This window comes from Malaclemys terrapin, chromosome 15 (assembly GCF_027887155.1).
Source record: "Malaclemys terrapin pileata isolate rMalTer1 chromosome 15, rMalTer1.hap1, whole genome shotgun sequence".
Taxonomy (NCBI): domain Eukaryota; kingdom Metazoa; phylum Chordata; order Testudines; family Emydidae; genus Malaclemys; species Malaclemys terrapin.
The window spans coordinates 29,855,229-29,870,656 of NC_071519.1; the positions used below are offsets into that span (position 1 = coordinate 29,855,229).

The window sequence follows — 15,428 nt, forward strand, 5'->3', positions numbered from 1 at the left end:
CCCCAAGGCGGTAAGGTGGGTTGGAGCCTCTTGTGCTGGGTGCTGTACAAACGCAGAGCCAGGGATGCTCCCTGCCCCAGAGAGTTTACATCCTCTAAACCAGTGGTTCTCAGCCAGGGGTACGCAGAGGTCTTCCAGGGCATACCTCAACTCCTCTAGATACCCCTCTACCCCAATGTAACGCTCTCCTCGGGAGCCAAACATCTTACCGCATTATAGGTGAAACCGCATTATATCAAACTTGCTGTGATCCGCCGGAGTGTGCAGCCCGCCCCACTTCGTCCCCCCGAAGCACTGCTTTACCGCTTTATATCCAAATTCGTGTTCTATCGGGGTAGAGGTGTATTTGCCTAGTTTTACAACAGGGCTACATAAAAAGCACTAGAAAAGTCAGTACAAACTAAAATTTCAGATAATGTACAGATAAAAATACAGATAATGACTTGTTTACACTGCTCTATATACCATACACTGAAATGTTAGTACAATATTTATATTCCAATTAATTTATTTGATAAAAATGAGAACATAAGCAAGTTGTCGTAGTGTGCTGTGACACTTTTGTATTTTTATGTCTGATTTTGGGGGAGGGATAACTCAGTGGTTTGTGCTTTGGCTTGCTAAACCCAGGGTTGCTAGTTCAATCCTTGAGGGGGCCGCTTAGGGATCTGGGGCAAAATTAGTACTTGGTCCTGCTAGTGAAAGCAGGGGGCTGGACTCGATGACCTTTCAGGGTCCCTTCCAGCTCTAGGAGATAGGTCCATCTCCATATATTATTATTATTATTAAGATGGTGAAACAAGACAAATCAGACTCCAGAAGGGCATACAGTAGTCTGGAAAGGTTGAGAGCAACTGCTCTAAGCTATCTGTTAGTTCACCCTTTGTCAATTGTACTTGGGTGGCACTCCACCTGCCTGTGTGAGCTTTAGAGAGGTAGTAAAATAAAACTCATTTGAGGGCCCTTTGTGAAAGGTATAGCACTATTACTACTTAACTATAGATGTGCAGAATATTTTATTATGTGTCAGCTATGCCAAGCCATTGAATGAGTCAATGCCACAAAGATCTGGCAGCTCAAAGGTGCAAACAAGCATCAGAAAGAACACACCAGACCTACTTTGAAAATCAGATCTTTGAAAATACTGTAGTCCCCCAGAACAGCTTATTGAGCAGGTCTTTTCTAATGTAGCCTGTTTAGCTCATGAAATGAAGGCAAGATTTCTGTAATGCTCACAACATAGCTGCAAAGTTTGTCATGCCAGAGTTGGTGGCTAATGTTCTTGTCTCAGATTCCTTGAAGCACTGTTTTGGGTGCAGCTTGCCTCACTCTTGGAGGCATGGGGCTTTGGATATTAAATCCTTGGTAGGGAAACTCTGAAGCATGTGTACACCAGGCTTGTTAGAAATATTGCAAATAACACATTTACACACACACACCAAGGTGTTATTTGTGGGGTATAATTTGTATTCCCTATTCTAACTTTGTGCATCTTTTTTTCTGAAGAAACCACTGGCTTTCCTTTTCAGGAAGCCCTCTGGACTCTTACTGCTTATTGATTAAGATGCTGATTGCTGTAGTTTAACTTCCAGGGATTTACCTTTAAGTTTTGGGGGTGTAAAAGGCAACTAATCAATCTTTGTTCCATTGACAGTTCTTCTCAGTAAAAGTCTGTTGACCAGACCTGTGGTTGCCTGTACAACAACCTTGGATCGGCCAACTCCGGCACATCAAATTCACATCTCTCCCAGGAGCTATGGTATGTTAGTCTAAGTTGGGACAAAAGTTCTGTTGATAACCACTTGGGAAGCTGCTATTCTTTATCTATATTATTGGTTTTATGTGATATTTGATCCTGACCTTTTCAACCAGCTCAGTCACTCTAGTCATTAGTGTTTTCTTGGCCCCATGGAGTGATTTGTATAGTCACAGATAAGAAATTGCCTTATCTACTCACTGCACCTAAATCTGAACAAGCTTTTGATTTAAAATCAATTGACATAATTTAAATTGGGAGTTGGACAAGAAAACATCTACAGTATAATTCGATGCTACAGACATTTGCAAATTGCTGTGAGGTTTTTCTCTCTTGTTTTGAAGGGCATGGAAATTGGTATTGCCTGAAAATTCAGGCAGTCATCTCTATGAACAGGAAATAATGCTGTTATGGTTTATTAGACCTCACTTTGCACTTTATGATTCTTTCTGTCAGCCTAAAACTAACTCCTCGGTAATCTCACATGCAATGTCATTTTATTACAGTATGCTGGAAAAGTGTCATTCTAAATCCAGCTTTTTTTTTCCTTAGCATCTTTCTTAAATTGTATATATTGACTGAGTTTCAAACAAACATTCTCAGTTTACTAACAAACATGTTACTTTTATCAAGTCAATTTCCACAGACATCCACAAGATAGGAAAAGGGAAGATAGATTAAAGAATGGGTGATGCTTTTTATGGCCCTGTCAGATCAATGGTGATTGTTTTAAGCTTGGTGCAGAAATTGTGGCTCCCCTGGTGGACAGGAGCTTCTGGTCCATCTGAGGTCAGGCTAGAAAGATTGAATTGGAGGCAAGATTCATTGCTGGACAAAATTTCCTTTCTCCACGTAGCAGGAATCAGTGGAGAGTGGTGTAAGATAAACAGGCAAAGACCAAAATCCAGGACTGTCATAATGTATGCCATTAAACCTGAGAAATACTATGACCAGGGATTAATTAGGATTTTATATCCTTTAAACCCAAACTTCTCCTGTCATGACCCCCCCTTACCAGTAATGGAATCTGCCTGTCGTCCCCCCCCCTTCCATTACTGCACAGTTGGCTCAGCAGAGGAGCTTGGGCTGAAGGCAGAGCTGGAGGTAGAACTGGGGATGGGGGAGGAGCTGGGGCTAGAGATGGATGTGGCCTATGGGTGGAGAGGGTATGAGGGTAGAGCTGGGCTGAAGCAGGGCTGTGGCTGTGGCTGGATCTGGGCTGGGGTTGGAGCGGAGCTGTGGCTGGAGCGGGCTTGTTGGCAGAGTGGAGCTGCAACTGGGGCTGGAGCTGGGCTAGGGGCGGAATGGAGCTGCAGCTGGGGGCGGAGCTAAGCTGGGGGCATATCGGGTCTGGGTGGCGTTCCCCGCCTCCTGTAGGGGTTGACCTGGGCCCCGTCGTGCACCCCCAAACATTCTTCCGTGCCCCCTGGGGGGCCTGCCCCATAGTTTGGGGACCTCTGTTGTAACGTATGGCAGAAAATAGAAAGAAGAATGCAGACACAAACTAAACAAACCGATAAAAAGTGACATTCAAGCTGTCCCCACTAATTTTCCCCTCCAAGTTTTCTACTTTCTCGTATTATGGAAACTACTCACGCTGTGTTAACAGTTCTTTCCACAGACTATATCTACTTGAACCAACGCGGCCTTGGACAGTCTCAGTATGTAAACAAGTCAGACTCAAAAATAGTTTGCTACATTTATGTCAAGAAGAAACTTGTTGCATGCTGGAAAGTGTTTCTCGGAGTTCATGGTAGTAACGCATTAGTCCACTACAGTTGTTTTGCTGGTGATCTTTTTGTTCCATTGTCACAGCAGTTCTTGTCTAATATCGGTCACCCTGTGCAGAGCAGGAGAAATTCCATGTCTTCTTTTTGGTACAGTTCACATTATATCTCTTTTCCAGCTCATGATTTCAGGTTGATCAAATAGCAGTAAGCATTTAGACAAGTGATCTGATGTGTGTTTAAAATCAGTTCTTTGTAACTTTATGCTGTTAGCACTCTGCTATTGAGTGCCAGTGTATTGTAAGGTGTCCTGCTTCCCTCAGTATATGTCAACATCTCTTAGAACCATATTTCTTCTAGTGATGTCCAAAATGTATAGGAAAAGTAGGCAAGGTTACAAAGAACCCAAACTACCACTTCTGTGCTTGTCTGAGTCACTTTCTGTGGAAACAGAACTGTGTACTGGTAGTTGTCTATGGAAGAGGATTGACATCATGGGGCCTCTTAGGCTACTTCTAGGCACTGAATACCTGGGGAAGTCCCAGAGGTTCCAGCCCCTACTCTTGTTAAGATAACACCAATCCTAATTCATGCACTCAGCTCTTCATGTAGTTATCACAGAGGAATCGGATACTTAACAGATACAGCGCACTCCATGCATAGGTCTTAAAACATTTCACAAAGAAAGGGGAGCGGTTTCAATATCATTATCCCATATCACAGGTGGAAAACTAAGGCACAAAGAAGGGAGGTGGCTTTCCTTGGGTCACACAGTTGATGGGAGAACTGGAAATAGAACCAATGCATCTTGGTGCCTAGTGTTCTTTCCTCTCCATCCTGTTACGCTGCTTCATTGTTCTTCATCCACGCCTTTCAAACTGTCATGTACTAAGCAGGGCCCTCAGTGACGGTCACAAGGAGGCAGAACTGGCAAGCACTGCATCTGCAAGCAGTTCGTGATACACTTAAGCACTAGGGCAACAACCTTTACTATTGTTTTCAAAAATGCCTGTTCTGTGGTGTTTGTGAAAGGGCCTGTTATTGAACACCAGGCCATGAAACTAACAAAGGTGGCATTTCCTTTGGCCTCATCTATCAGCTTTTTCAGTCTATTGTTGTCTGTATCCTAATTAAAAGAACTTTACTTTCTGAACAGCAGAGGGAGCATTCAGAAAAGAGATATTTAAAACAAGCATTTAAGGCGGTGTTTAAAATAGGAATATTTAACACAAGAACCTGGGGTAACCCAGTGAAATTAGTAGGCAGCAGGTATCATGAAACAAGAGGAAGTACTTTTTCACGTGGTGCACAGCTAACTTGTGAAACTCATTGCCGGGGAAGTTGTGATGGGCAAAAGTATAACAGCGTTCAAAAAAGAATTAGATAAGTTTATGGAGGATAGGTCCATTAATGGCTGGTAGCCAAGATGGCCAGGAATGCAACCCCATGCTCTGTGTCCCCCTAAATCTCTAACTGTCAGAAGCTGGGTCTGGACGACAGGATGGATCACTTGATAATTGCCCTGTTCTGTTCGTTCCCTCAGAAGCATTTGGCACTGGCCACTGTCAGAAGACAAGCTACTGCGATAAATAGACCATTGTTCTGACCCAGAATGGCCATTCTTCTGTTCTTATAAATATGATTTGTAGCAATAAGTCAAAGGCAACTTGGTTTTGCCCAGCTAAGGGCTGTGTATCTAGGTCTGAAAAGCACCTAGTTGCACAAAACTGGTCAGAATGAGCTAACCATTGTTCAGATTGGGATATTGTGAGCAGAAACTCTGTGTTGAAAATGCTTTTTTTTCCAGCCGGTTCCAAGGCTGCATCTCTGCACTGGACGAGTGAGCGAGCTGTCAGCGTCCTCTTGCTGGGTCTCTTCCCTGCTGCCTATCTGTATCCTGGACCTGCCATGGACTATTCACTGGCTGCAGCCCTCACACTCCACGGTCACTGGTAAGCGTAGGTGTGAAAACGTCTGGTAGATGTCTCACCAGGACCAGCCAGAGCTACTCTTTGGGCTTATAGTCCTAGGTGCAAAAGGAGCTGAGCAGCAAATCTGTGTGCATCAGGAAGTTCACATTAGAACACCTGGTAAAACACAAGAGCAAAACTCTTATTCCTTGTGTTATTGTGACTGGCATCTTGGCCTGTTATAGCCTTGACCAGACTAACATCAGGTAGGGTCTTTGTCATTTTGCCTCTTCAGTTAGAAGGCAGAGTAGATACTCCTATTAGGAGAGCCTCCTTTCACTCTGTCTCCTGTGTTTATTCCCTTATCCATATCTCATACTTTGCAGACAGTAGGAAATCTACCTAAGAGGGACTATTGGCTGTCTTTGGCTAGTAGGTTATATATGGCCTTCAGATCTGAATGTTTCAGAGTATACCCCTAAAGCAGCATCAGGACAGATCTGTGCTTAAATAAGACCTCTAAGGGAAACTCAGGATTTTATTGGTGGCTCTTTTTTCTCAGAGCCAGTACAGATTCTGGGCATCAGCTTAGCATTAGGGGGCACTGTATTACTGGAGGTGCCATCTTTTGGGTGAGACAAAAATCAGTCTTGACTACACATGCTTGTTAATCCCCTGGCATTTTTGTGAGAGACAGGATGTTAGTCTTGAATCCTGGCCAGATATCTTTTTGGATAACTCCACTTTACCTCCCTAAATTCCTTTTTCAGTTTCAGTTGGATACCGTATTTTTCACTTCCTGTGGCTGTATAGCTGTTAAACTGCTATAAGCTTTCGACCAGAGGATGTTGCATCCATGAGGGTGTGTTTATCTGTAACCTTTCTAAGTCTATGTAGCCCCCATCATTCTAGTAAGTGAGCATTTTCCAAGAACTTTAAAATGGAAATAGCATCACTCTTACTTTTCAGCCTGTAGGACAAATGGTTTGACACTTTATCAGATTTGTCTTTGTATGTGCGAGTGCATGACTCACTGAAGGGAAGCTAGTCAAATAAACCTTTTTGGCATTTAATTCTGATTGTGCTGAGGCTTGTGGTTTCTAGCTGATGTAAGAAATTCTAGGTCAAGCTCCTGTGAAAGTTCTGTTTTCTGTATTCACGAGCCTCTCCTGACTGGCAGGCAAGTAGTTGTCCCTGGAGGTCTCTTAGCTAGCTTTTGCAAGACCAATGGAAGGCTTTGACTGTCAGGACATATTCTGAACTGAATCTCTATTCAGTGAGGAGCCATTGCAGAGAACAGAGCACTGGGATGATGTAGACAGAGACCTGCATTGTTCAGCTAACAAGCTGCTATCTTTTGTACTAGGTGAAATGCTATAGGGGTCTTTGGCTTCATTTTTAGATGTGAGTTGCAATAATCCAGCCTGGAGATCATGAATGTGTGGATTGCTGCGGCCAAGTCTTTGTTTGACAAGAATGGGCACAGTCTTCTAATCAGCCACCGATAGAATTGTTGTATGCTATGTTGTAGCTATGTGGGTCCCAGGGTGAGTGAGGGCATATCTTTTATTGGACCAACTTGTGTTGGTGAGAGAGACAAGCTTTCGAACCACACAGTTAGCTGTGATACTCTAGTACCTTTCCCAGACCCGAAGAAGAGCTCTGTGGTAGCACAAAAGCTTGTCTCTCTCACCAACACAAGTTGGTCCAATAAAAGATATTCCCTTATCCACCTTGTCTCACAGATGGAAGTGGACATTTTCTGGCATGGTTACTTGGGCATCCAAAAGCATTGAGGTGCCCAAAAGTATCCTAAGACAATCTGAGGACAGTTGCCCTCAATAGTGGGGGAATATTCTAATAGAGGCAGGTACTTCAGCATACTTCCCTCTTCCTTCCAGCCTCAACCTCACTTGGGTTCAGCTTTAGCCAGCTAATCTTCATCTAGGTGCTGATTTCAACCAAGTATTGAGTAAGCTTGGAGACATTACTGTTTGCATTTGACGTAAAGGAGATATAGAGATGGCTATTTCAATACTGCTGACACTTCAGCCCAAGTTGTCTCACCAACTTTTTTAACAGCTTCTTATAGATATTATTGGTAAAGTCGTGGGAAGAAGATAGAGCCTTGTGGAACTCTCCAGGTGAAGGGTTTTGGCGGTAGAGGAAGAGTGCCCCATAATAATCCTCTGGGTTTAGTTTTAGGGGAAGAATCTGAGTTGTCCTAGGAGTGTCTGTTCCCACTTCAGCTTCTTGGAGATGGGGCAGGAATCTTTGGTGATGAGCCAGTAATAGATACCCGAGACCGGTCCCTCAGTATTATGGATGTACTTCCTTTGTCCACAACCAGGTAATCTTCCAGTGCAGAAAGTTCTGTCTCTTCACCAGGTCCTGGCTGTGAGGCATCAAGGATACTGGCATGTAACAGGTAACATTGGAGACGGACTAGCTGCTAGATTAGTTTGCTTAGGAAAAGGGGATCAGACACTGAAGTCTTTGGTGTTAAGCAGTGGTTTATTCTAATGTTGGTTGGCATATTGCCTGGGTTAGAGTGCATGGTAGAGTTTTCTAAGTTTTAGAATTGAGCAGGATCCCAAGAATTTTCAGGCCTGGGGCTTGGTTGTGATGGTTTCTTGCCTTGTGACAGAAAGCTTTTTTCCCTACCTGGAGGTCAGACATGAGTGTGTGTGTCATACTCATTCCATGGTGTGGCTGTGTATGCTTGCATCCAAAAATTACCTACAGTGGAAAGTTTGAATAGGAGACATTGGGTGATTGTTTTAGTGACATGATCATCCATATAAATGTTGAAATCTGTCAAGATGATGAGTCTTCCGACTTTCATCACCAGGTTAGTATAGTCTCTCTTCTTGCAGATGAAGCAGACTTTAGCTTCAGAGAGCTTCTCCTACTTTTTAGCCAGGAGGGGAGTAGATTGGCTACTTCATCTCCAGATTTGTCCTTCGTCATGCTGTGCTGAAGAGAGTATAAGGGGGAGAGGAGCAAAGAAGCAAGGGAAGATGACACTGAAACTGCTGCATCAGGTTTCTGTGATGTAGTTCAGGCTTGGCAGCTCATCAGTGAGACGTCCATGGATAGTGAAGGACTTGTTGATCACTCATCTTGAACTTATGAGGCTGAGATCCTGAAGTTTGTAGGTTTGTGTTTTGTTTGGCCCACATGAAATATCTATTTGCTGACTGCAACCGATTGACTGTAGTTGTTTAGTCATCTTCCCCATACCCTGGGATTTGCTCTGTTCACTTCTTGCTGTTGGGGAGGTCCACAGGTGTGTAGTAGGCCTAATTGACAGTGTTGCCATTCTTATGACGTGCCAGATGTCTAGAAAGTGGCAGACTGCTCAACTCCCCAGGTGAGTGAGGTAATATCTTTTATTGGACTGCCACGGTTGCAACAACATGGCATACAACTCCCCAAGGGTCAGAATTAAGGTGAATTGTTAGGTATCGCTTGTCTACCAGTTGGAAAAACACTTTGGGATTCTCTGGGTTGAAAGGTGCTCTCTAAATGTAAGAGAAATTTACTGAGAGGTCTTCAGTGCTGTGCCAGACCTCTGTACTTTGCTGAATGGCAGAAGCTCCCCCTGCAGCTGTGAAATCTGGGTCGTGCCTACTTGCTGCTCTTCTGAAACATCACCACTGTTGGGAATTCTTTCACAAAATAAAATTATCAGGGCCATGGGAAGTCTTGAAATGAAGCCAGATTTAAGAATTTTTCTGCAGAGGTGTCTGCATCCTGCGGGTGTGAGCCTTTCAGTCTGACAGTGGTGGTTCCTGTTTTAGGGGATATTACATATGGCATGGCATGGTTTCTAGGAGGATCCTGAGTTGTACTGTCTGAGTTTCCTCGTGAGTAAAAATATATGCAAATGCTGATATTTCTTCCGTGACTATCTTGTGGTGACTCTGCAAAGAGGAGGACAGTAAATTCTAAACTGGATGTTGACAATAAAAAAACCCTTTTTTGTGCAGACAATTAGGGGTTTTCCCCAGCAAAAAAAACAAGAGCCAACTTGTTCGGTTTTACTTCTCTATTGTTCCAGGGTAAACGCTGTTTGTCCTGGCTTATCTGTTATAACTCATGGAGAAAGGCCACAAAATGAAACCCTCCCCTTGCACATGGGAGTTCATGGTTTGAAAATGTTTCTCTGATAGTAAGAAACTCTCCACTTCCAAAGCAAAGGTTGCAGGGGCTTACGCTGTTTAGACATCTATAGGGGAGCTGAACTTTCAGTTACTAAGATGTATAAGAATAGCAGGCTTGTTGTGCTGGTGACCTGGGCGTGTCAGTCATGCCATCCCTCTGTTTCTTCTGTGATGGCTGGAGGTAAGAATGTGCAAGACTCCTGTGCACCCCTGTAGGGTGTTCTCCTCATCCCCTCCTATGGAGCTGGGATTTTATTACATTTGCAGCCGTTGCTTTGGACCTGAAGTGCACCATTGCTGCTAGGACAATTTAAAAAGGGAAGACTCTTTAGGCTACTATAATCCCAGTGACAAACCAGAGAGCCCGTACTCATGGCTGATCTGAAACTCCAGCATTTGCAGACTTTTCCTCTGGTTTTTCTCCTTTGCTCTCACTTGGCACTTTTTTTTTTTTTTTTTTTGGGGGGGGGGGGGGGGAGAGAGGTGCTGAAATCCTGCGTCCTGGCTCTGCACTGCACCTCCCTACATTCAGACCTTCAGGTATAAATCTCTGCTCAGAAAGTATTGTCGTAAACCACATGCGAAACACACTCTCCTGACAGGCCAACCATGATGATTGATGAAGTGAGTGTCAGTACAAACATCTAACTTTATTTGCACAAGAAACCTGAAGTCACTTAGATCTTGGACCAAGTTTCTTTGGCATGTAATATTTATAGGCTGACTTTGCCATTCAAAGCAAAAACAGTCTGAGGTTAAGTTATCTATGGTGCAGTCATGGGGTTGCCTGTGGATACATAGTTGCTCTCCTTGTGTTTTATGGGGCTTTATACAGAACAGCCAAGGGTGCAGATAGGTACCACTCAGACCCCCCCACCCTAGTGGCAGTACATAGCTCTAGCAGTTTGAGAGTTGTCGCCCCTTGCACTTCCTCTGATTCTCTCTGTGGATTGTAGCCTCCTGACTTCCCCACCTTCTCTTCTGTAGGAATTATAGTCCTCCTCTCACTACCTTCTGCCATATTTTTGGTGACCCGGGGCTACCAAAATGCCCATCTGGGTAAAACAGGTATCTCTTCCCCGCCCCCCAGTGGCAACTGCTTTAGCATAGTGAATCCTGCTAGATCTTTAGGGCTGTTACCGTTCCTTAGTTTGAATCTTGAGAGATTTCTCAGACTCCTTACTATGTGGAGACAAATCATGGAAACCAGCAAAGACTTCCCAACTTGTCTCTGAAATGTAGTCTTACATTTTACAAGGTGAACCTAGCAGTGCAGAAGGCAAATGTTGCTTAGCCTTTGGCATTAAAGGTGCCACATCAGTGTAATAAGATCCTGCAACAGGAGGACAAGGGAAAACTTTAAATATGGAACAAATTGTTGACTGCCATAGACACCATTCAAACATTCTCAGGAGAATTCTAGGGTCTGCCAACTTCTTGACCTAATATGAGTCTTTGAGATCATCCAGGCTACCTGTTTGTGTCCCAATGCCTGGCATCCTTTGTACATAGGGAGAAGAGACTGGGATCTAGCATTCTCCTGACTGTAGAGGAAGCACAGTGTTTCCTCTGATTTCTTTCTCTAGTGGAACAGCATCTCTCACTGTCTTCTGCCCCCGGAGTGAAATTTACTTATTAACGGAACAGCTCTTAGCTGCCTGTTTCCTAGATACTGTTAAAAGGGTTGTTTAGCCAAGTTTTATTTGGCTCAGAAATCACCAGTCAGCACAAACATCCCGTGAGTGCCTACAGCTGCTTGCTGAGTAGGAAGTGGGTCCTTTGCTCCAGCAAAAGCCTCTGAGTAGTGGAGGCACGTAGCTCAGTTTAGGAGATGATGTGCAGACTGAGAAATGTGAGTATTACAAGGGCGTTAGTTGCAGGGAAAGTTTCCATAGATGATGGCCAGGAGAGCCAGACAGATTTGATTAGGGATTGCTCTGGTCTCTTTTCAGCATGTTTCTCTTTCTCTCTTTGTAGGGGTCTTGGGCAGGTTATAACTGACTATGTCCATGGGGAGACATCTATTAAACTGGCCAATACAGGTCTGTATGTACTCTCAGCTGTGACCTTTGCAGGCCTCTGCTACTTCAACTATCATGATGTGGGTATCTGCAAGGCTGTGGCTATGCTGTGGAGCCTCTGAGATGCAACCAAACTGCTGGCAAAACATGATTGTTCACTGCTGCCTCTGCTTCATCATATTGTTACTAAATCATTCAATGAGAGAAAAACAGTAATTAAGAGTACATAGTGCATGGGTAGAAATCCCAATGCCGAGTCATCTAGAAATCTACAATTTGAGCTGGCTCCTTATTGCAAAAACCAATATCTGTAGCAAAAAATGGGCTGGAAGTGGGGTTCTGCCAGAAGAGAAGAGTTAGGCTGATGTGAACTGGATTCAGACAAGAGTGAACTAATGAAGCTGCAGTGTAATTGGGGGTGAATTAGTAGTTTATTGTATCAGGAACAATCTTGGATGGCTGCAACTCATTTTTCTCGTTCAGTGGCTGCACTGTTTAGATTGTTGCAATGTAATTACTGTTTAATTTCCCATTTTGTAAAATGAATTTGGCTGTGGGAAGGTTCAACCTTTGTTTCTAATGTTACAATTAGTGAATTGTACACAAGGTGCCTCACATAATGTTCTGAGTGGGCCCTGAGAGTCAGTGTGAAAAAAGAAGACTTTTTGTTAATCTACAATAAAGAATTTACAAACGTTGGGGGTGTGTGTGATTCTGGCAGTCATTTTTATCGTCTATAAACAGTTAAAATTTTCTCACCACTCTTTATCTTGAAGAAGGTATTATTTTAGGAAGAAGACATTGTTTATGCAATGTTTTGAATAGATCCAGTGCTGAATAAGTGCTGATGGGGAGATTATCTTCTGTTTAGAAACCATTCTAGACACAGAAGGAAAGAATGTTTCAGTGCAACTTAATTTGCAGGACTTATGAGCTGCATGCGGTTTAACGGCTCAAATGGAAATTGTCTGTTTCTGCCAGCAGAGTTCTCTCTAATGGAGAAAATACAACCGACCCACCTACCCGCTTTTCCTGAGTGCTGCCTGTGTGATTCCACAGGGGACCGACAGTGTTGAATTCAAGCAGCAAATAATTCATCACTATCTGCTTCTTGGTTAACTCTTTGGTTTCATTCCAAAATTCCTTCCTCTTCGGGAATTTTTTTTGCAAGTCACCTTGACATTATTCTACATTGGCATGTAATTTAAATGGCTACATCATTGACTTTCTGATGCCAGGAACTGTCAAGGGTGTGGTGTCCTGGGCAACAAAACCTTCCCATTTTTTTTTTAGTTACATTTGTGTCTGTTCAATAACCTGTTCAAATTATCCTGTCTGTAAATCGCTCTAAATGTATTCGGAACTTATTATAATTGTAGCTTGTATAGTTTTCCTCTTCCATAATCATCAAAGCATATTTATAGGGTCACTGATAGCGGCACTCCAGTTTGAGGGTTCACCTCAAACTGCTGCTTCCAGCACAGAACATCTCTGTTTAGCTAAAACTTCAAGTAAAAATTATTTCTGCCTTAGTAAACCCAGCAAAGCGAGTTATAACAAAAATAAAGTTGGTATGGTCTGGCTTTAAAAAGCCCTTTGAAAACAAAGCATTTGATATAAAGGAAAATATTTTCCAAAACCTTTGACACAAATGTTTTGATGATGGAAATAAATGCCCAGTATCACTCAGAAATGAGTGGGGAGTTCATCATAATATAATGCTAAAATGGCACTTTGTTCTTAATAAAATATAAAAGGGTGTGAGATGGCCACTCCTCTGCTAACACTTCCCTGTGTGATTTCTTGTCTGACGCTTTATTTAAAAAAAAAAACAAAAAAAAACCCTCCAACCTATGTGAAGAGGGGCCATATTCTGCCATCTTATGTGGATTTCAAACTCTCTGCAAAATCATACTTATTTCTTTGTTAATAAAGAGGAAAGTGATCTCCTCTGACTTACATGCTCATTGTGGCCATGTAGAGGTTTCCAAAGCCCAGGTTAATAGAAGGCAGGGGGCATTTATACAAGACTTTTCAAGGAAGAAAATTGGCTACATTTATTTTTACTGTCAGTCTCGTTAACTAATAATTGGAAATATGAAGTTGTTTCATAAGATGGTTTTAAATTTTTAATTCCTTTCTTGACTACTAAGATTTACACATAAGGTCTAAATCTCATTTGTTTTAGAATCTACTCAGCATTTTAGAGTAGTGTCAGGATAAGAATTCAGATATGGATGTTCCTGTGTGAAATAGAGTGACTGCTGCTGGCTGCCTGTCAGCATAACAACAGCAAGGAGTGACTGAAGAAGTGAGGTTTTTTACCCACGAAAGCTTATGCCCAAATAAATCTGTTAGTCTTTAAGGTGCCACCGGACTCCTTATTGTTCTTGTAGATACAGACTAACAAGGCTACCCCCTGATACTTGTCAGTATAATGGCTTCCTGCTTGGGAGGATGCAATAGACCTAGAAATGAGTCATCTGTAGTCATTTATGGGATCTTTGCCAACTGTTGCACACTAAACATTTGAATGATAATGGGCCCCAGCTGCGTTCTTGAGGCTGGTGTGAAAGATAGGGGTGAGAGCCTGCTCTGAATTGATTCACACTCACTGTCCCCCATAGGTGTAGTTTGACTTCTATATTTGGGGGGTGCAGCTCCAGTCACACTAGTGGAGCCATGCGTGGAGGGGCAAATTCCATGCCTGCGGTTGGGGGGGGGGGGGGGGGCAACTCCCCCACTCCATTAGATGCAAATTTCTAGCCTTTTATAAAGTGGTTGTTATTGTTACTAAGGGCTTGTCTACACTGGCACTTTATAGCGCTGAAACTTTCTCGCTCAGGGTGTGAAAAAACACCCCCCTGAGCGCAGCAAGTTTCAGCATTGTAAAGCGCCAGTGCACCAGCGCTGGGAGTCGCCTCCTTCATGGAGGTGGGTTTTTTAGAGCTCTCTCCCGGTGCTCTGCCGTGACTACACAAGCCCAGTGTAGACTAGCCCTAAGTAGTGGAGGTGGTGCTGCAGCCTAGCCCTGTCTCCCTCCGTGTGATCACAGGTGTGTCAAGTGTTCTCCAAAGACAACTGGGTCTGGGCTGAGGCTAGTCCCAGGTTCTAGCTCTTTGGTGTAGAGTTTACATTCAGCTTCAGCCCTCTTGTCTAACCCCTTCCTCAGGATGTGGCACTCTGCAGTCCAGCTGCCTCAAACCTTGCACCTGTCTCGGACTTCCCACCGTTTTCACACCCTCCCTCCCCCACTTCTACCTAGTTGTGGGCACTCTGCATGCTAGTTTAACCCTTTTGGGGATAGTGTGATAGGAAAGCAAGGAGCACAGGCTTAGCCAAGAAGTTTCTTAACAGTCAACGCTCTTATAAAGTGCCAGAGAGCTAGTAAAATAAAAGTCCTGAGATGCCTCCTCCCCTAATTGGACCTCCACCCTTCTGGGAGTCTGAGGTTGGGACAGCATTTAGCCTAGGCAGGGTCCCTCCTGCTGATATATGGTGATGGACAGCCCACCTTTTTCAGGCTATGTCTAACTGTGAGCAGGGCCGGCTTTAGGCCAATTCCACCAATTCCCCCGAATCGGGCCCCGCGCTTAAGAGGGCCCAGTGGCAGGGTCGCCCAGAGTGGGGCAAGTGGCAGAGAATCCCTTCCCTGGCTAGAGGCACCTTTTTAATTTTTACTCACCCGGCGGCGCCCCAGGTCTTTGGCAGCGGGTCCTTCACTCGCTCCAGGTCTTTGGCGGCACTTTGGCGGCGGGTCCTTCAGTGCCGCCGAAGACCCAGAGCGAGTGAAGGACCCGCCGCCAAAGACTAGGAGCGCGGCCCGGTGAGTACAAGCCCCACGTGTT

General features: G+C 43.9%; 1 protein-coding gene across 1 annotated transcript in view; it reads left to right on the forward strand.

Annotated features, from left to right (window-relative positions):
* BCO2 (beta-carotene oxygenase 2) overlaps window positions 1-15,428 on the forward strand; it is a 115,375-nt gene that overhangs the window by 469 nt on the left and 99,478 nt on the right. The window contains exon 2 of the mRNA XM_054005639.1: window positions 1,655-1,759. Within this exon, the coding sequence (XP_053861614.1) occupies window positions 1,655-1,759 (105 nt within the window). The remainder of the gene's footprint in view (window positions 1-1,654; window positions 1,760-15,428) is intronic.